This window comes from Colletotrichum acutatum (assembly GCF_030867785.1).
Source record: "Colletotrichum acutatum strain CBS 112980 chromosome Unknown BDZ83scaffold_35, whole genome shotgun sequence".
Lineage (NCBI taxonomy): Eukaryota > Fungi > Ascomycota > Sordariomycetes > Glomerellales > Glomerellaceae > Colletotrichum > Colletotrichum acutatum.
Window position 1 is genome coordinate 354009 of NW_026849029.1, and position 19587 is coordinate 373595.

Consider the following 19587-nt stretch of genomic DNA (forward strand, 5'->3'; position numbering starts at 1 on the left):
TGCGTAGAGCCAGGTCGTAAGTCGTCGCCAATACCAGACATCAGTACAGATATAGTTTACCTGATGTTAACCTCATGGCCGGCCCTTTGATGTGCCGAAGTCTAAGATGTCACGACTCACTGGAAGTTCAAATGCCCCGCCTCTCGGGTTGTAGTACCTAGGTCAAGACAGCTTGAACAACCAGAGTCTTATTACCCCTTAAAAGACCTTCCAAAAGAATTTGTTGGAACATTTTTATCATTCAGCTCCTCATTATTAAACATTTATGTCGTAAACCAGAATGGCTACGCGAGCGAGGATGAATGTGCAAACCTTCCCGCGGCCACCACTGTTGGAGAAGATATCTCGTCATTTACGAATCGTGTGGAACGGCTTAGTGATTGCGGAAACTCGAGATGCCTATTGGGTTCTGGAGACACATCACCCCCCAAGTTCGTTATAAATTCGGTCCGGATAGGAGTCAAAATGGGGGGCAGTGGTCCAACTGACGCGAGCAACAGCGTACTATCTACCACCAGCGGCTTTGAAGGTACAGCTAACCCCGACCCGTCGAAGCACCTATTGCGAGTGGAAAGGTGCAGCCACATATTATACAATTACGGCCCCAGAACCGCCGTCTGGAACATTGCCTGAGGTGGTCTCTAATCGAATCTGGTCTTATGAATCACCAACACCCGGGTTCGAGGCGATCAAGGGCTACCTGTCATTTTATGCTGACCCGTGGAATTGCTTCGTCGACGGTGAGGCAGTTCAGCCACAGCCGGGCGACTTTTACGGAGGATGGGTGACTTCAGAGATCGATGGCATCGTGAAGGGAGCTCATGGCAACTGGGACCCTGTGGTATGATGTCAAAACATCAGGAATATTGGAGGCGAGGCAGTTGTGCTGGACGGAGACATTGGCATCGGGTGCGCTCACTGCCCAGAGTCTTCAGACCGAGGGTGTAATGACAGGATCCCCTGCCGGCTGTAACCTCAGTAGCCGACCATTCGTGTCCATAAGTCCCAGCTTGCTCGTCATATTGTTCCAGCATAGAAACTGTAACTCCGAAAGATGCCTACCTTTTGTGTCGGTTGATTTATTTCAGGTTTTCAACTCGTTGCAGATGTCAAGTGTAAAATTGATTGCTCCGCCTTTGCGATGAACTCGTATGCCGCCATGTGTTCCTCCTATCCCCAGATCAAGCATTTACACCGACATAGGTAGTCAAAACCCAAGATGGATTCCTAGTACTGATCAAGTCCAGTGCCAAGTCTGCGGAGCCCAACCGCTACCGTGGACATACAGTCTGGTTTGACGTGATCGAATGATACCGAGCTATTACAAACCAAACAAAAGTCCAGTTACAGCCCCAGTACTGTATACCCTCATCCTTTCTTTTTGGTCAACTTTGGCTGTGGGGTAGATAGGCCGAGGTTGTGAACGCTGCTCTCGAAGAAGTAGAAGCGGCATCGGCCTCCCATTCTCCTGCGAGAGATCAGGGGATGTTTGAGCCACAAGGTTGTGATAGATGCACATGCAGTCTGAAGCCATCGATAGCGACGATAAAAGTGCAATGAAGCAAGACCACAAAGAGTCAGTAGACTGAGGGCACGGCGATCCACTCCTCGCAGCGAATCAACAACAATGAGCAGGCGGCGACTTTTGAGGCTTGTCCACTGTCATGAGAATAGCCTTCAACCAAGCTCGTATACTTAGGCACATAAGGTGTAATTAGTTGATAGGATCACCCAGGAAAGCTTGGGAGGGGTCTTAATGACTTCGGCCGTTGAGGGTTCAGTGAGGGTCTCACACTTTATTGCAAGATTCAAACTGCACACAACCATTCATCCACTGGCAGGCCAGAGGCAACAATACCCCCAGTCTAGTACTCATCCAACAAGGAGTAGTCTGCTGGCAATCGAGGTCTCACCAGCAGAGGCCCGAGTATGACCAAGTAAAGACTGCGTGAAGAACGAGGATGCACGGTTTGCCGAATATTGCAACGAGTAAGTGCCTCCTCTGTTGAGTTGTGAACTGCCTAGAGTTTAATCCGCTAATTCATTGATTTCTATCGGACCGTCCGGGCAGGCTGGGAGCTTTGAGGCTGTTTACACTTTCGGGGGCAATGGTGAAAGGTATTCGTACACGAGTCGCGTTCTGGAACCTTGTGTCTCATTAGATGGCCAGTGCTACGGATCTGCGGCATTCTCTACCCCTGGATCGCCTCGGGAAGCCAGGGATTGCGTGGTGGTAGTGTGTGGCTCGGTTGTACTACCTATGACCACAGTACTCCGTCGTAAGGGCGGTTAGCGCATCTTGGTACGTGAGTTAACGAGCCACTGACACCACAAGAGGTGAGTTGAGAGGAATTCTCTCCAGAAAACGGCGACAGGCACACATGCTCCACTGACAAGAGACGAGACGCGCGACACGAGATACCTCTAGACTCCCTTGCTGAGAAAGCTCTCCCTGTGAAGCGGCGTATGGAGAAAAGCATGATAGGACGCGAATCTTGGCTGTGGTACGGGTAATAGATGGCGATGAGATTCGCAAGCCGCGTCCCACATTGCCGGACCCAACCAACCGGAACGTTTCAAGGGTGGCCAGAGTAGCAGAGAGCCCTCAGCCCAGTGCCAGTCGTACACTACATAATGGAACCCTTATGTGACTCCAGATCGACGGTCCGCAGCTAGGTATGTCCTCAAGGTGATCAGTTCATAGATTCAGGATGCCTTTTGCAGGCAATCACATCTGAGTCGAGGCGTCGTTATGGCACCGTATTCCAATCTAGAAGGATAGCTATCATGCCACCTTTTGAGACTCGTAGGTAGTTAGTTTCTAGTCGTCGTCTAGGTACCTACTTTCACGAGAATCTGCTCTCGAGTTGGGTCCAATAACAAAAGCGTCGGGTTAGTGGGTATTGGTTGGAGACTTGGAAGTTGGAGTTGAGGTTCAGCCCCCGAGGCCCCCATTGCCCCTTCCTACCGTAGTACCGATGGAGTCCGACGAGTAATCCCTCTAGGACCCGAATGGCTGAGATTAGGACCTCCGGGTACCACGCATCACGTCCACGGACTGAGCCCACAAGTGAGGAGGGAAAATGGCGTGTTGGAGGGCCGCTTCTCCCGGGGAGCAACGGGTAGCTAACTTTAGCAGCGGCGGCGGCGGCGGCGGCGCAATGACTGAACGCGTATGTGCTCCATGTGCGGGCGCTGTGTGCTTGAGGTAAGGTGTTGTAGGAAACTCACGTACGGATATAGCAACCTTTCAAGCTGCCTTTTCCATGCCAAGCTAAGCTTACAGGTTGTCGCATGTCAGCCGTCAGCCATCATTGACACCTAGTTTGACTTGGGAATGCAGCGGGTGAAGTCGACTACGTGGAACAGTTGAAGAGGGCACGAGGGGGCAACTAGGTTCAGATTTGAAAGGTACCTCGCGTGAAATCAGGACCGTAAGCCGTGTCACTGTCTGCTTACCTAACTTCCCTGCTACAAGAGTACTTTGTGAGTCCTGGACTGTGAATGGTAGACCGTAGACTGCGGACTGCGGACTGCTGAGGGTGAAGCAGAAATGAGGCGGTATTACAAAGTATCCAAAATGGTAAATCTCAATCCAGATGAGGTGCTGAAGGGCAGCGGCCGTTGAGCTCATTCCGGACGGGTTCATGTGTCGGAGCCCCGTTCATTTGCCTCGGGCGAGATTGCGAGCACTATGGAAGAAAGGCAAAGGAGAAGGGAACCGTACGGAGGAGTCAGGCATCAGGATACGGCACGCAACATTGATGTTGAGGCTTTAATCGGATGGACGGAAGAGAGGCGACGGGAATATACCCATTTAATTACAGTTGAGTCGGGACCGAATGCCGTCCTACCTTCTGAATCTGAGGTATGGTAATTTGCGGCAGAAACAGTCGTGCAGTCTGTCAAGTTTCTGGGAGTTGTATTCATAGTTCACCTCATACATGTGGCACATGTGGATGGGGATGATGGAAGAAGGAAATCCCCTGAAAGCGACACGAGCATGCGGGCACACGGGCACCGCCTATACCGGGAGGTCACGTCAGGCGTGTTTCCGTTCCGTGGCTCCCGAGTTTCCTCTTCAGTCTACGAGCGGGACGGACCACCAACCAATCCAGCCGATGCAAGGCACTCCCCTTTTCCTAAGGGACATAAACCTACGGCCTCGAGACACGCTTATCTATCTGACGAGAGCGATGAGGCTGGGGCGAGCCAACAGTGGAGTGGGAAACATTCAAAGGCAAAGTAGAGCGCATATAACATCAAACAAGCCCAACTAATGATTAACGCCACCATCGATGGGCAATGAAATAGGTAGACACAGAAGGGTAAGTAGGGATGGAAGTTGGTGCGAGACATGATTGCTTCTGTTCCTCGATAACAAGGTACCGAAAGGAAGGTAAGGTAAGTACGGATACTTGCTCTTGGAAAGATAGGGGTAATACCCGCCAGGAGGCAGAAGTCAGGAGCATGCAATGGAATGTCCCTCTCTCTGACTTCCGTTTGGGGATCGCACGAGTCTCCCTCAAGTTCCTCAAGATGGTGCACACTGCCTTAGCACCTTTCGGTACCTATGTACCGTCGGCGGTCGCTGTCGCTGTCGCTGGCTGCCATGGCCAGAGCCCACGAACTTTAAGGAATTATGGACCATCAGGTTTCCACTGTGCCACCCCAATAGGTATCGGTGGAAGCTGTGTCCCGCAATCCGCCCACCACCCCGCCGTCTATCATGGCGGTATGGCCCACTAATTACTTTTGGAACTTCCAGTGGGAGGCTCTCCCGAGCCAGTGAAACCGCTGGGCCAGTGCACGCTCCCTCTGCTTCCGTACCTACTCCGTACTGTTTTGGGTCGAGTCCACCAATCACACTTCCGTATCCCTTCCAGAGTACCATCTTTCTGGAGACTTCTCTTCTTGCCGGCTTGCGGCTTGCGAATTGCGGATTGCGGATTGCGGATTGCGGATCGCGGAATGCCCTGAGCTGCCTCTTCGGTAGCTACGAACAAGACAATCCACCACTGATCAGAGTGTGGCAATGAGGGAGGAGGCCCTGCCTCCACCCACACAGTTACACTTATGTTGCCTCTGACACAGGCGAATCCGAATGTACCTTTCATACCTTAGCTAAGCGTGCCAATGTGGCACCTACGTATCTGCGTGCGTGCTTGCAAGGTCGGCCACCAGCTCAGAATGGGGAGGTACGGAGTACGGAGTACGAATACCTACCTACCAAAGAAAGTAGGTGCCTTACTCAACCCTTGCTGCCTTCAGGGCCTCCACATCTCCCCAATCCCCTAACCCCTGCCTCAACCTTGCCCTTGGAAGTTGAGGGTCTCTGCCATTTCAGCCGGGGGCACGGGGGGTTATTCGAAATGAACACCTGAGGCAGCAATGCTCCGGCCGTCCCTTGGTTCCTGCCCACCCCCTTGGGAAGCTGGAAGTGAAAGGTCCAACGTGGTCCCAAATTACAAAAGAGGCCACATCGCCTACTTCAACCGCCCGTCTTGTGAACACCTTGCACCTCTGCACAAAACAGCAAAGGACACTCTGTCCTCTCTCTGCCTCATCCAAGCACCTTCCGGTTACCTCGCTTCTCTCTACGCTGGTGCCTCTTGCTTTGGTGACTCACCTGATCCATATCTGACTCATTCACCGAGTCGTCATTGTCCCCAACATGCATTCTACTTAGCATCGCGGCTTTGGCTAGGTATATCATCAGAGGACATATGTCTGCATCTCATTACTGCCTCCACTGGCTTCACACATTAGCCTAACCACACTACCTCACCCCCCCGGATCTTCGCCAATCCACTCCACACCGAGCAGTTTCACTGCATGCTCCAGGCCCAAAGCCCCTTTCCTTTTACGCAACACCGAGTCTGTCGAGAGCTCAGCTTTCGACGCGACCAATATTCGACACACAATGGCATCCTGGGAGCAGCCATCACCAATGATCAAGTTCGAGGACTCGCCTGCCGAGTCTTTCGTTTCCACACCTGGCGAGATCTATCCCTCGCTATTTGGCGACGCAAACGTCGTCAACGATGATACTCTCGATCCCTCCGATATGATGACACCGCCGCCCTTTAATGACGACGGTGGTCTTCCTGCATCTACGGCTTCGACCCCGGCTCCTGACGGTGCAGGATCATCGTCTCCGGATAAGAAGCAAACGAAGAAGCGGAAGTCATGGGGCCAGGTTCTTCCTGAGCCCAAGACAAACCTTCCTCCTAGGTAAGTTTCAGTAACTCATCTGTCAGCATCGCCCTCTCGTGCATCTCATCTAACACATCTAATAGGAAACGAGCCAAGACAGAAGACGAGAAGGAACAACGTCGCGTTGAACGGGTTCTTCGCAACCGTCGAGCCGCCCAATCATCCCGTGAGCGAAAGCGGCTGGAGGTCGAGGCTTTGGAACGACGCAACAAAGAGCTCGAGTCGGCTCTCCAGAACGTCACCAAAGCAAACCAGTTGCTGGTGGATGAACTGAATAAGTTTCGTCGTGACACCGGCATGTTGACTCGCTCAACTTCTCCCAACGACCCCCTACACAAGAACTCGGTGACCTTATCCCAAGAGCTCTTCAGCTCCCACGACGGCCACCGCGCTTCACTAGAGGAGACCAAGTCCCTCGTCGACGACCTCATGACCACATCTCAACCCAACGCCACTGTCAATCCCGCATCGCTCTCCCCAGAACTCTCGCCAATCGCTGAGTGTACTGAGGAGGGCGGTGAGGAGCAGCCAACGGCCGAGACCTCTGTTGCGAAGTCTACCTCCGACCTGACACAACGTCCTGCAGCGATGTTGTGCGACCTGCAGTGTCATCTGTCGGAGGAGCTTCCGCAATCATGGCTGGCCTCTCAAACCCCTCTGCATCCGACCTTGGTCTTCTTTCTGCAGCTTCAGACGCTACTAGTCACCTCATCGGTGATTCTTTCAGTTTGTCAGCGGCCCTTGACGCAGATCGCTATGTCCTTGAAAGCGGGCTTCTCTCTTCCCCCAACTCCCTCGATTATGAACACGATTATCTGGTTGGTGACTCTACCTTCCTCCAAGACCCGTTCGACATCAATGAGTTCCTCCACGACGACGTCAACGGCGCATCCGTCGCAGCGGACCCGGATTTCGGCCGCGATCTCACCCACTCTGAGACTCAAGTCTCTTCAGAGAATCCTAACCTGCAGCCCCACTCTGGCGCGTCCGCTCATGGATGCGACGATGGAGGCATTGCGGTTGGTGTCTGAAAGATGCGATGACCGGGTCGGGGGATCGTCGGCTGAACCTTCGGCGCAGCGCGACAGCAGTCCGACACCACCAACGTGGATTGTCGGCGCACCGTTACCGTCCAGGGAGGTTCTTTTGACCTTACTATGGGTTCTGAGAGTTGAAGAGCGGAAAATCAACCGCAGGAATTCACTCCACTTCAGAGCGCCAGCGCCCGATCTGGCGAACGACATCTCGACACCAACTAATAATCATGTTTTTGCTTCGGCTTCCAAGAGGAAGCGGGGAGTGACTGACACCAATGGGACTGGGAAGCGTTTTCGGTTGGCTTGAATGGGATGGGAAAATGGTGTACAGGCGTAAGCATGGTGTCCAGTCAGTATAGACAATGTCGGTGGACTGTAACATTATATTGATTCAATGACACGTCGCCTAGCGACCAATGATATTTATGTCGCTTCAGATAAACGTTGACAAGTCTCTTCCTACCTTAACGTCATTGTGACAGCCCGCTCGTGTCATGCCTCATCCCTTGTCGACTCGAAGTTCATGCTGACGACAAAGGGGCTGGTCGTCTTCAAATCAGAAGACCGATCAACACGGGACAACCGAGATGGTACTTGCCGTAAATCTAGAATTGGATGACCCAACGCCAACCATCATGCGGGCAACCCATTCTTGTGCTAACATTATCGTCGCCCATACAGCCATTCTTGCTGCGAATTGGTCCTGTCACCAAAGCCCGTCCATCTCAGCCATAGCGGCTTCTTCATCTGCGAATTCTTCCCCTGCTGACTTGCCGGTGTGCTCCTGGGGTTTTGGTGCTTGTGCGTGTGTTGCTGCATCCGCTTCAGCCATGAGCGCGTCAAGATCGTCGTCGTCGGGTTCCTCAGGCTGTAAGGAGGACACTTCCTTATCCTGCTTCCTAGCCAACAGTGTCGAATCATATATGTCTTCTGCATCCAGTTTGCCTCCACGTTCTGGTGTTTCCGGGTTTTGTTGTGGACGGACAATTGCCGAAACTGGTGCTGTGGAGGGTTCGGGTCTCTGCTCTGATGCCCCTTCCACCGTATCTTCTATTCTATCCTCGTTTGCATCCCACGGCTTGGGCTTACCCTCGTTGATCCACTCCATGCGCTTGAGTCCAATCTGCCTCTTGTGGCCGGCTTTTTCAACCATGCTCAGAGCGTCGAGGAACTTGGCCTTGGGAAAGAGGTCGTCGAGCCAAAGTTGGTAAAATGATAGAAGACGCGCTGCATCGGAGAACTAGAAATATCGTCTCAGCAAGGAATATAATTCGCAGCAGAAGGCGGAACGGGCCTACCTCGTGCCCTTTGCCCTTGAACTTGAGGTTACCAGCGCGTTTTCGAAGTTTAGGTATCCCGTTGTCTGACAGTAGCCTGTCAAAGATCAGTAACCCGTAGAGTGGTATCGAGCACATGAGTTACCAACCGAGCTTCGTCCAGCTTTACGCGTGGCACCCGCACTCTTTTAGCCACCTCAACCTCCTCATCAAGGCCCAAGGCTTCGGCCTGCTTTCTTTTGTTCGTGCTCCCATCTTTGGCCCCGGGTGGTGGGGATTTGAAAGGGTCGTCGAAGTCGTCATCAACGTTGTACACGTCGAGATCGTCATATTCGGGTACGGTTCTAGAAGTCATCACTCGAGTTGCCCTATTCGCTTCGTCGTAGTTGTGAGAGATCTGCTCAAGAAGAGTCGATACCTTCTTATGCATTCCAAGAAACGCGGAATGTCACTAGGAGTCGCGTCTTCAATTAAACGACGCGTCGGCGCAGCTCGGTCCTCCAGGGGCCCGCCACTATAGGGCAGGTGGTCCATGTGCCACTTGTGTGCAAAGCCACACCTATACTGGTCTGTGCTTGGAACTGTGTGCTGCCTCAGGCTACTGTGGTGGCTTGGCCCCAATCAGCGTCCGCTCATATCCAATTCGACATCTGAATTGACCGCTGAGAACACAGAGCTATCGGCCTTCATCGACGCAATCGGACTACGCATTGCCGTCCGCTACAATGGCTACCGCACAAGTGCAGACTTTCACACCGACCAAGGTCGTGAGGAGTGATTACCCGGTAAGACCTTGCTGTATAACTGAAGGCAAATACGAGCTGACATATCTCTTTCTTCGCAAAGCTCATCGATAACGACCCGTATGCCCTGACCCGCCCGCCGCAGCCTCCATAGGATCAGAAGCTAACAGAGAACGACTACAGCCACTTCAAAAGAGTTGTCGGCTATGCCAGGCCTTCGGATTACCTCCATGGTGCCGTAGCTGCCGCCTTTGGCCCCGGCGCTCTCCTCACCCTGGAGAAGTTTGCTCCTTCCCACGTTGGCAAGGGAGGTATGGCTCAGGCTTTACGTCTGGCTGGAGCCATTGGTGTCGCTGGTGGTTTCCTATACTTTTACCAGCGCTCTAGCTGTAAGGATGTGTATCCGGGCGACCTTTGGGGATGAAGGAAGCTGCAAGAGGGGCAGAATGCTAACGAGGTCGGCTTACAGTGCGATTTTACGGGGCCACCGAGAACGCTCGCGAAGTTGAGCTGGACATGAAGGAAATGGTTTCCAAGGTCAAGGCCGGCGAGCCGCTTTACGGAGAGAGCAGATTGACCCCTCACTTGCAAGGCGTCGCTGCGCGACAATCTAGATATTCGGCCTTGTTCATGGGTGTTATTCCTTGGTTCAACTTTGTCAACCACAATCAACATGGTGTTGATACCGCCAAGTACTATCAGCAGGCTGAGAGGGAGCTGGAAGCTGAGCGTACACAAAAGGCTAGCCCATGATATCATTCAATTGTGATTATATGGGTTCAAACGAGTGTGTATTATAGCTTGGGCAAACAACTGATGGCCTTGGAGGGGCATTTCAGCAATTACGCTGAACACTCTCTGAATTTCCTTTAAGCCTATGATGCCTTCCAGATCGACCTGCCATTGCGGGGAAGAGGCGTGTATCTGCACCAATGTCGTTGCAACATTTGCGAGTGACCTAGCATCGTGTCTCAAGCATCGCCATCATGCCTTCCAACAAGTCTACCCATGGTCATGAACCTAATAACACATCTATAACTACGCCGTATGGCTCAGAGTGAAGTATAGGGCATAAAAGCTACTAGGACAGCTTGATACCGCCTAGAACACGTCCAACCAATCAATTTTTCTTCGCTGGCTTCGTTCTATATTGCTTAATGCAGAAAAGCTGATATAGAGACTGTTCGTACACAGTCTTGATCTAAGCCAACACAAGTACTTCGGCGGGGTAGCACCGGCACTTTTTTCCAGCAGATCAGACCAGAAGCCCCCGTTCTTGATCGATCCGCCACTGAATGCTGGGCCCCGGAGCGAAGCCTGAGCACCTTTTCGTCGCTCAAGGCCTGGTTTCCCTGTGGATGAAAGTTGACCTTCGATTAAAACATACTTGATTAGAATACACAAACTCCCATAGCAATTCGTCCCCGAACGTCTTTACACATATCCAACAGCCAGTTATGTTAACACAACAAAACTGTGACGAGTGAGAACCACCAAACTGTTGACAGCTCTGTAAGCAATGAAGTAGATGCGGCATTAGTGCTGGTAGGAGACGGCGCGGAAGTGGTGGCGGCTTCGGCTGCGGCTGTCGTCATCACTGTCTTCGTCGCCGCGGTCTGGCTGGTACTGGATCGAGTTATAGAAGTTGAGGTCGCCTTGTCTTCTGGGTCTCCTTGCCTAACAACCTTCAAGGTGTAGTTGCTGGCTTCAAAGTGCATGTCGCCTGCGGCGTGTTTGATTTCGGTGCCCAGCTCGAGTTGCCCTAGCCATATTGCGCCTGACAGCATACCCTTCTTCCAGATGTAGGTGAGCAAAGGTCCGTAGTCGGCATCGGTCTTGGTGAGGTTGGTGCGAGCCAACCATGAAAAAACATGCTGTCCCCCATCATTCCAGCCATGGTATAATGAGAAAGGGGTGCCGTCGATGGTGACGGTGTCTTTGTCGGGAGTGGACTCAGCCCATCCTAGTGGCTTTACAGTTGGCGTCCACCAGGGCCAAATCATGATTTCAATGGGGGCGCCGACCATGGTTGAGTTTTCCTTGTTATCGGACAGGAACATGTCCACAGCAACATTGGCGTAGAGCGAAACATCATCGAAGGCCTGAGCCTGCTGCTCAGCACTGGCCTTTTCCTTGCCAACAACAAAAGTCTGCCAATTGCCAGTCACCTGTAGTTGAGTGACGTTCCATAGCTGGACAGGGAGCCTGGTTGGATGGGCCTTCATGTACGGGTAGCCTTTGACAAGAGATGCATCCCCGGTCCATTTGTAGGAGACACTGAAGCTCCGGCCATTATCATGGACGGCCATACATTGGTAGCCCGAGCTGTCGTTTCCCCAGGCATTATTATTAACTGCCGCGCTTGTCAGTCAGTGGCCATGGGTATGAAAACAACTGCGTCGATTCGGAAAGCTACACACATGAATACGGAACTTCAGTAGAGTTCCACCAGTCTGACTGACCACAGAGGTCGATATTTTGTGATTCCGCAGCTACGAGTCCAGGCAATTGAAATGTAGCCAGGAGCCCTAAGGTCGAAAAAAATGCAAATGCCATGGTTGCCCAATTATTCCGTGTCTGTCCTTTGTCGAAGCAGGGCGCCGGAGCGCAAGTAACGAATGAGTCGGGTGATAGTTCACCGGGAAAAAGGCATGGAGTATACAAAACGAGAGTGAATGGAAATTTTTCAGCCAGTCATGGTGATATTAAGAAATCACTGTGCACGAGCGCAGAAAGCAAATGACGCTGAAAATCAGCTTCTAAACGAGTTGGAAGATGAGGGAGTGAGATTCAAAGGTTCCCCAGAACGAAATGCCGTTGCCTGAGCGAGCCTAGGCGTAAGACAAAAACACCACTCTGAGCCACACATCGCCCCTCCGCCTCTTGCGGTCCCGCTCTCATACGAGGGCGTCCAAGCGATAATACCGGTACGCCCAGACATTAGTGATGAACCACCAGCCAGTAAAATATCAACCAATGAAACAACAATGATCGCCTGCGAGGCCCAAAACCTGGCTGACGGGTGCGAGCTATGCCGCTTCAAATTTGAGGATTGGAGAGAGAGGAAGCCCCTATTCTTAGCTTTCTCCACCATTGTCCTTGGCCAGTGGGGCCATGTTTTGCCTGTGGGTAAGACTGTTCAAGACAGGGTAGGCGCGATATGGCACGTCATGACAGAGGAGGAGGTATCGAAATGGCAGCTATGCCATTATTTACCGCCTATGGCAAGGCTGCTTTCATGCTATATTGCAAAGATTAGTATTTGACATATGTGTATTGATTTGAGGTACTCGCTTCTATGGCAATAAGAATTAACCGGCCAACTTTGACCACCCGCCGACGCCGCGCTTACTAAGGTAGCTTGAGAGCACAACAGAGGCGCCCGCTAGTTATATATAGCTAGCCAATATAATAAGAGCTGTTTACCTATTTAATAAGTTAATAATATAAATATTAAATAAACTCTAGTTATCATTTTAAGAAATATATAACGTACTTATATAGCGAGCGACGTATTATAACGAGCAACGTACGTCCTTTTAATTTTACCCTCTTTATTTTTAAAATACCTTTTTTTTATATATAAAAATATAATCCTTTTTAATTAAAACCCGAGTTATTTTTACTGTTTAAACTATTTAAAAAGACTTAAAAATATTTATATAAAGAGCTATTTTTATTTTTAAAATTCTTACATTAACTTTTTATTATTAATATATTAAATATATCTAGCACGGTAGCTTATAACGAGGTTATAAGGGTTATTCTTATAAAAGAATAACTAAAGTGAATATTTATATAGAAACAAGAATATATGAATATAAGGGGTAATAAGCGTAATAACTAAGGTTTATAAATTTAAAAAGAGTAATATAGTTAGATTACTATATAAGAAGTTGCTTACTTAACGAAAGGTCTAGGTAAGTAAAAAGACGCCTTTATATAGGTATAAAAACATCCTACTAGAATATTCTATTACTTATTAATTATAATATAGTTAATAAGCATATACGTAAGTAAATGCGTAATCGTAGTACGTAATACTACTTCGAGAGAATTCTAAAGCATTCCGTTACCTTCCAGTACTTTCTATAGCTCACGTAAGCTTATATAAGCAGTATTACTTATATAATCAATACTTATAATAATCTATAGAAACTATAGATCAATATAATATATAATATGCTTACGTAATATAGAGAATAAGGCAAATAATAAGGTAAAATAAATTTACTTTTATAAGAATATATTATATAAAATAAAAGGTAATTAAATTTAATAAAAATAACTATAGTAAAAGAGGAGGTAAATTTTAAATAGGTTATTAATTTAATTAATCGAGGGTTCTTTTTATAATAAAAAATATAACGTACTTTATTAATTAGCGACGTATATTAATTAATATTATAGCTAGCTAATTATAATAAATATATTAATAAAAGTTAAGGCTATAAAAGCTAAATAAATAGTATTATAGTTATATATAGCTTCTTTAAAGCTATATCTATAAATCGTAAAATAAATAAGGCTTTAATAATTAATTATAGTTTTATTAAAAAGGGTTTTTAATAAAAATAATTAAAAGTAATTATAAAATTTAATATTAAGTTAATTATTAAAAAAGCTATAAAAAGTCTATTTTTAAACTAGGTTTAAATTTATATTATATATAAATTTTATTTTTAAATATATCCTTTATAATATCTCTATTTATTATTATTTAATTATTTATTAAACGGTTATTTATTTTATTTAATTATAATTATACGTCCTATTTATTTATAAATGTCTATTTTTTATTTTATTATATAATTATAATTATATAATTTATTTATAGTTCTTTTAATTTAAAAAGAGTCGTTCTAAGTCCGTTATTTATATATATATAATATAGTAGCTATTATAAGTTCTATAGGACAGGCCCTAGCCTTATTATATATATTAAATTATAATATTAGTTCCTCTTTTTAAAAGTCTAGTCCTTTAAGTTTATAAATAGGTTATCTATTTTTAAGTTAAAGAATTATTAAATATTTTTATTTAAGAATATATTAATATAATATTAAATTAAATTAAAAAATTAAAGTTTTAAATAGCTACGTTTCGTTATAAATTATTATATATCATTCGTTCTTTTAATAAAAGTATAGAAATTATATTTTATTTAAATTATTATTTATAAAACGTTTAATATTTAGTTTTTTTAATTTTAATATTTATAGTATATACTATTATTAAAGTATTTTTTATAATATTTCTATTAATACTATTTATATTTATAAATATTATAATTTTTATTTATTAAGTTTAATTAATTAAATATAGTTAATCGCTTAGTATTAAAATTTAATCGTTTTAATTATAAAAAGAAAATAGAAGAGTTATAATTTTAAAAGAGAGCTATAGAGTTATAAAAAAAAGCTAAGGTTTATTAAAAGGCTTAAACTAAGTTAAATAAATCGTTATTTAAATTAAAACGTTTCTATTTATAAAAGAGAATAGTTTTTAAAAAAAGTTATATTATATTAGAAGAATGTTTTAAAAATATTAAAAGTACTTTTTTAATAGCTTATAAAGTATAAGTTAATAATATTTTTAATATAATTAATTAGGACGTTATAATAACTAAGAGTTTCAATTTTAATTTTAATTTTAATATTCTTTAAAAAGCTATTAGGAGTTCTAAAAATTTATAATAAGTTTTTATATATTTTCTTTATATTTATAGTTCTTTTATTTAATTAAGAATTCTTATATTTCTTTTTTAATTCTATAATTAATAATTCTTTTAACTTTATATTTTAGTTCGTTTATTTCTATAATAATATAATTTTTTATATATAAACCCTTAAGTACTAGTTCGAGAAATAAAATATAAAAGACTAGATAATATTTTATTATATTTAAAAGTCTTAGCTCGTAATTAATAAATAAGATTTTCTTAATAATTTTAAAAGGTCTAAGTTTTTTATAATTTAATTTATTACTTAGTTATTTCGTTTTAATATTATAATAAAAAAGATAAATACTATCCCTCTTTTTTAAAATTAGTCCTTTAATCTTTAATCTATTTACGTTTTTTTATATATATTAATATAGAAATTCGAGGTTTAAAAATACTTTTTTTTAAAGTTCTTTAAGTTTTATTATGTTTATTATAGTTTTTATAGTTTATAGTCCTTATTATACTTCTTTATATATTATCAACTAAAATCTATAATTAAAATAAAACGGGGATTTTTTTATACTTTTACTAACTATATAAGTTTTGCTATTAGGGTAGTACTGTTTAGCTATTAAAGTAATAACCCGCTTTTTTAATTAATTAAAGCGTCTAGATTATTAAAGTTTTTTTATTAGCCTGCGCGTCTTATATTAGCCGTAATTAATATAATTATTTTATACTTTATTTAAGTACTTAGACTATTTCTAGCTATTTATATAAAATAATATAATTTAAAAATTATTTTAGTTTTTATTATAGTAATTAAAAAATCTCGTTAAATCTCGATTTTTTTTTAAAATTATTAAAACTATTTTTAATTATAGCCTTTTATTAGTTAATTAACCGGGTTAGAGATTTTTTAATATTATAAATATTAGCGGCTATTTAATGTAACGTTTATTATATTTCGTTAACGTCGAGACGTCTCCTTTAATTATAATATAATCTTAAATAGTCTTTTATAATAACTTTATTATTAATTCGTCCTCTATATTATATTTAAATATTAACCGGTTATAATAAATACCTATTTTTATTAACTACGGGGCTAAGTTCGTAGCTTTATAAAACGGTTTAAACTATTTATTTAATAATAGTAAACTATTTAATAAAAGGTTACTTAATAATAAAATATTATTTACGGGTATAAATATTAAATTTAAATTTTTTAGTTACGTAACCGCTTATATAGACTAGTTATAATATAGGGATCTTTAATTTATATTAAAGTATTATTAAAATTTTAAAGAGGTTAATATATATTTTATAAATAGGATAGATCGATATATTAAGGGCTACTCGAACTATTAATATAAATAAATATTATATTTTATTAACTAACCTCTAGTTATTTTTAAGATCTCGAGGATTTTATAGTTAGAGGGAAGTTTATATTAGTTTATAAAATATTTATAATAAAGTTAAAGATTAAACGGGTTCTCGTTATTAAATAATAATATTATAATAAAAGTAATTTAGTATTAATAAACTATAAAATCTAGAGCTTTATATTCTATTTATTTAGTTATATTATTAAACTATAGCTAGCGGAAATATTTATAGTAAGTACGAGATTTTAGAATAATAATAGCCTCGATATACCCCCTTTTTTTATTAGCTAGTATCTCGTCGATTATTTATAAAACAGTATAAAGGTTTATATAGTTAATAATAACATAAAACTTTAAGTCTTTATAAACGGTCTCGGTAAGTAAGTTTATATATATATTAAAGTTTTTATACTCGTTAATAAAGTATTAAGTTTATTAATAATAGAGGGGGATATATATATTAACTAAGTATAAAAGAGGTAGAGTTTAGTTAGCGAAATCCGTTTTAAATTTATTTTAAGTAGTATTAAAGTTATTTTTTAAATCTATATAGAGTACGTATATTTATAATTGATAGAAGTTTATAAATATATATTTAAACTTAGTAGCCTCGAGTTATTAAATAGTAAAAGATTTATTAATATATAAGATTTTATTAAGTATTATAGTTTAAAAGTTATAAAAAAGGGCGGCTATAGCGGCTTTTTATTCTTTATAAATTAGCGTAAAAGCTTTAATAGATTCCTTTTTTTTATTAACTTTAAACTTATTTTAAATTTTTATAATATTATTATTTAGCTATTTATATTTAACGTTAAGGTCTATATTTATATTAATATAAAAAATGAAAAATTAGAGTTAAATAGTAAATAGGACCTCGAATAGGGCTAAGCTTAGGGTATTTTTAAAATTAATAATAGCTATATATAGTACTTAGGTACCTACTTTTTATTAAATAGTATTAAAAGATTATATAAAGAAGTTATACGATTTGTAGCGTTTTAATAAAATAATAATAAAAATATAATTAAATAGCGAGCTAATATCCTTAGTTTTAATAACTTAAAAAAGAGGTATTTTAAATTTATTAATTTTATGTATATTATTAAAGCTAAGTATTTATAAAAAGCGCTTTTATATTATTTTATATTATAAATAGGTCTATAGTATAGCCTCGGGTACGTCGGGGTCTTTTTTATTTTATAAAACGCGGTAATAGAGGTTATAGATCTAAATATTATAAAAGACTGCTTAGGTAAGGGTTTTATTAGCAAAACGCTCGAGCCGCTATTTTTATTATTTATTATAAACGTCTTTTTATTTAAAATATAATAGTACGTTAAGTATATAGTTATAAATTATTAAAGAAATTTTATAAAGCTTAATAGTATTATATTTTAATAAATTATTAATAAAAGCGGTTTAGTTAATAAAAAGTTAGTAATAGATAGGGTAGATTAATGAATAAAGGGATAGGCCGTAGTTATAATCTTTTATTTTAATTCTAGACGTTTATTTCTTTTTATTTTAAATATAAATAATAGCTATACTTTATTAAAAGTAGCTAACCTTTTATATTTTTAATTAATAAAAGTTAATAGTACGGGTTTAATAGATAGTATTATAGTTATATTATAAAGTATAATATATAGCTTTATTATTAACGTAGTTAGATTTATTATAATAAATAATTATAAAGCCGTAGTTATAAATAAATAATTAAAGGTCGGTTATAAAGTTATTAATTAAATTAACGGGTACGCGGTTTTTTAAAGGGTTTTTAATATATAGAAAAATATTAATAATATTACGAGAGCTTTTTAAATTAACTTTTAACGTTAAAAGTTATAATAAATTTATTATTAATTAACTACGTAACGGCAACGATATAGTAATAGAGGTTAGAAATAGAAATAATAATTATGTTATAAATAGAAATAAGTTAAAGTAAGTTAAAATAAGTAAATAAATAGGTAAGTAAATAGAAATAAAAATAAATAAATAGAAATAGGGTAATTAAAAGTCGAAATAGGAATATATACTTAAAAAATAAATATTTTAAGCTCAAGCCCGCACAGTAAATATAGAGGGTAGGTTAGGGAAAGTGCGCTAAGATTTTATAGCCTCTAGTTAGTTATATAGACTATATAAAAGTAGGTTACTACCCTAATAGCAAAACTTAACTATATTATTATATATAAATTAAACTATTAATAATAATACTACTTAGTTATTTTAATTATAGTTTATATAATAACGGAAGTATATCTCGAAAATCTAATTAATTCTTTTTATTAACTATCGGTTTATAAATAAAAAGAAGTTAATAGTTTATAATCTATATTAAATTATAAAATTAAAGATCTCTAAAACTTTAAAATAAATAGAGAGCCTCTATTAAATACTGTTTTTTTAATATACTATAATTAATAATAACGATTTTAAAAAACGTATATATTAACTCCTTTACGTTACTAGCTTCTTTATAAAATATAAAGTAAACGAACTTAATAAGTCAGTTAATTAAAACTAAAATACTATTATACTATATATTTATAAATAGTTCTTTAGACTTTAATAATTTGATAATAAAGTCTTATAAAATTAATTACTATATTTCTATTAATAATAGTAATAGTTATAGCTCGCTATAGGGCTTATATAGGCTATTTTTACTTTTTTATAAGTTATATAATCTTTAATTACTTTTATAATTTTAATATATATAGCGGATTTATTATAATATTATTAAATCCGTTTTTATATTTTAATAATTCTTTAATAACTATATATAGGCATATTATAAATTTTTATAATAAGCTTAGGGGTTATTTTTTTAGTTAAGCTAATATTAATCCTTTTAGTTATTATAAAAAGCTTTATAGTTAGTATAAGGCTATTATCTTTTTTTTATTTAAAAATAATTTATATTTCTTTAGGGACTATAACTTTATAATTTAGTCTTTTATTAAAAATATTTATTTTATTATTTTTAAACCTTTTTAATAAATAATTCGGAAATTATATTTAAATAAATAAAAACCTAAATAAATAATAAATTAAATAGAGCGAGTTCTTATTATAAAGTTTATAAAGTTTTTATAGTTTATATAGACTATAACTTCGTATTTAGTTCTAAATAACTATAATCTCTATTTTTAAAACGCTTCGATAATAACTATTAGTTCTTTATTATAAATTTATTAATTTAATTCTATTCTATAAAATATTTTAAAATTAAAATAATATAAATAAAGT

At 40.1% G+C, this 19587-nt stretch overlaps 5 protein-coding genes across 5 annotated transcripts; 3 read left to right on the forward strand and 2 right to left on the reverse strand.

Moving 5' to 3' along the window:
- The first annotated feature begins 7 nt into the window (after nt 1–7).
- On the forward strand, nt 8–1101 carry BDZ83DRAFT_617370 (uncharacterized protein). The gene is made up of 2 exons (XM_060508026.1): nt 8–431; nt 501–1101. The coding sequence occupies exons 1-2, from the start codon at nt 281–283 to the stop codon at nt 845–847; spliced, it is 498 nt and encodes a 165-aa protein (XP_060366214.1). The 5' UTR covers nt 8–280; the 3' UTR covers nt 848–1101.
- A 4508-nt stretch (nt 1102–5609) lies between these two features.
- Nucleotides 5610–7700, forward strand: BDZ83DRAFT_273475 (transcriptional activator hac1). Its single transcript, XM_060502076.1, has 3 exons — nt 5610–5825; nt 5942–6234; nt 6300–7700. The coding sequence occupies exons 2-3, from the start codon at nt 5951–5953 to the stop codon at nt 7558–7560; spliced, it is 1545 nt and encodes a 514-aa protein (XP_060366215.1). The 5' UTR covers nt 5610–5825; nt 5942–5950; the 3' UTR covers nt 7561–7700.
- A 259-nt stretch (nt 7701–7959) lies between these two features.
- BDZ83DRAFT_751194 (replication fork protection component Swi3-domain-containing protein) lies at nt 7960–8885 on the reverse strand (the record flags this gene model as incomplete). Its single annotated transcript, XM_060514023.1, has 3 exons — nt 7960–8493; nt 8552–8627; nt 8680–8885. The coding sequence occupies 3 exons, from the start codon at nt 8883–8885 to the stop codon at nt 7960–7962; spliced, it is 816 nt and encodes a 271-aa protein (XP_060366216.1).
- A 370-nt stretch (nt 8886–9255) lies between these two features.
- On the forward strand, nt 9256–10026 carry BDZ83DRAFT_751195 (NADH-ubiquinone oxidoreductase 21 kDa subunit; the record flags this gene model as incomplete). The annotated part of the gene is made up of 4 exons (XM_060514024.1): nt 9256–9315; nt 9377–9393; nt 9457–9662; nt 9743–10026. 4 exons carry the CDS (start codon nt 9256–9258, stop codon nt 10024–10026), a joined length of 567 nt encoding a protein of 188 aa, XP_060366217.1.
- A 356-nt stretch (nt 10027–10382) lies between these two features.
- BDZ83DRAFT_273451 (concanavalin A-like lectin/glucanase domain-containing protein) lies at nt 10383–11927 on the reverse strand. Its single transcript, XM_060502075.1, has 2 exons — nt 11694–11927; nt 10383–11626 (listed from the first exon to the last, which is right to left on the reverse strand). The coding sequence occupies exons 1-2, from the start codon at nt 11827–11829 to the stop codon at nt 10734–10736; spliced, it is 1029 nt and encodes a 342-aa protein (XP_060366218.1). The 5' UTR covers nt 11830–11927; the 3' UTR covers nt 10383–10733.
- Between the last annotated feature and the right edge of the window lie 7660 nt (nt 11928–19587).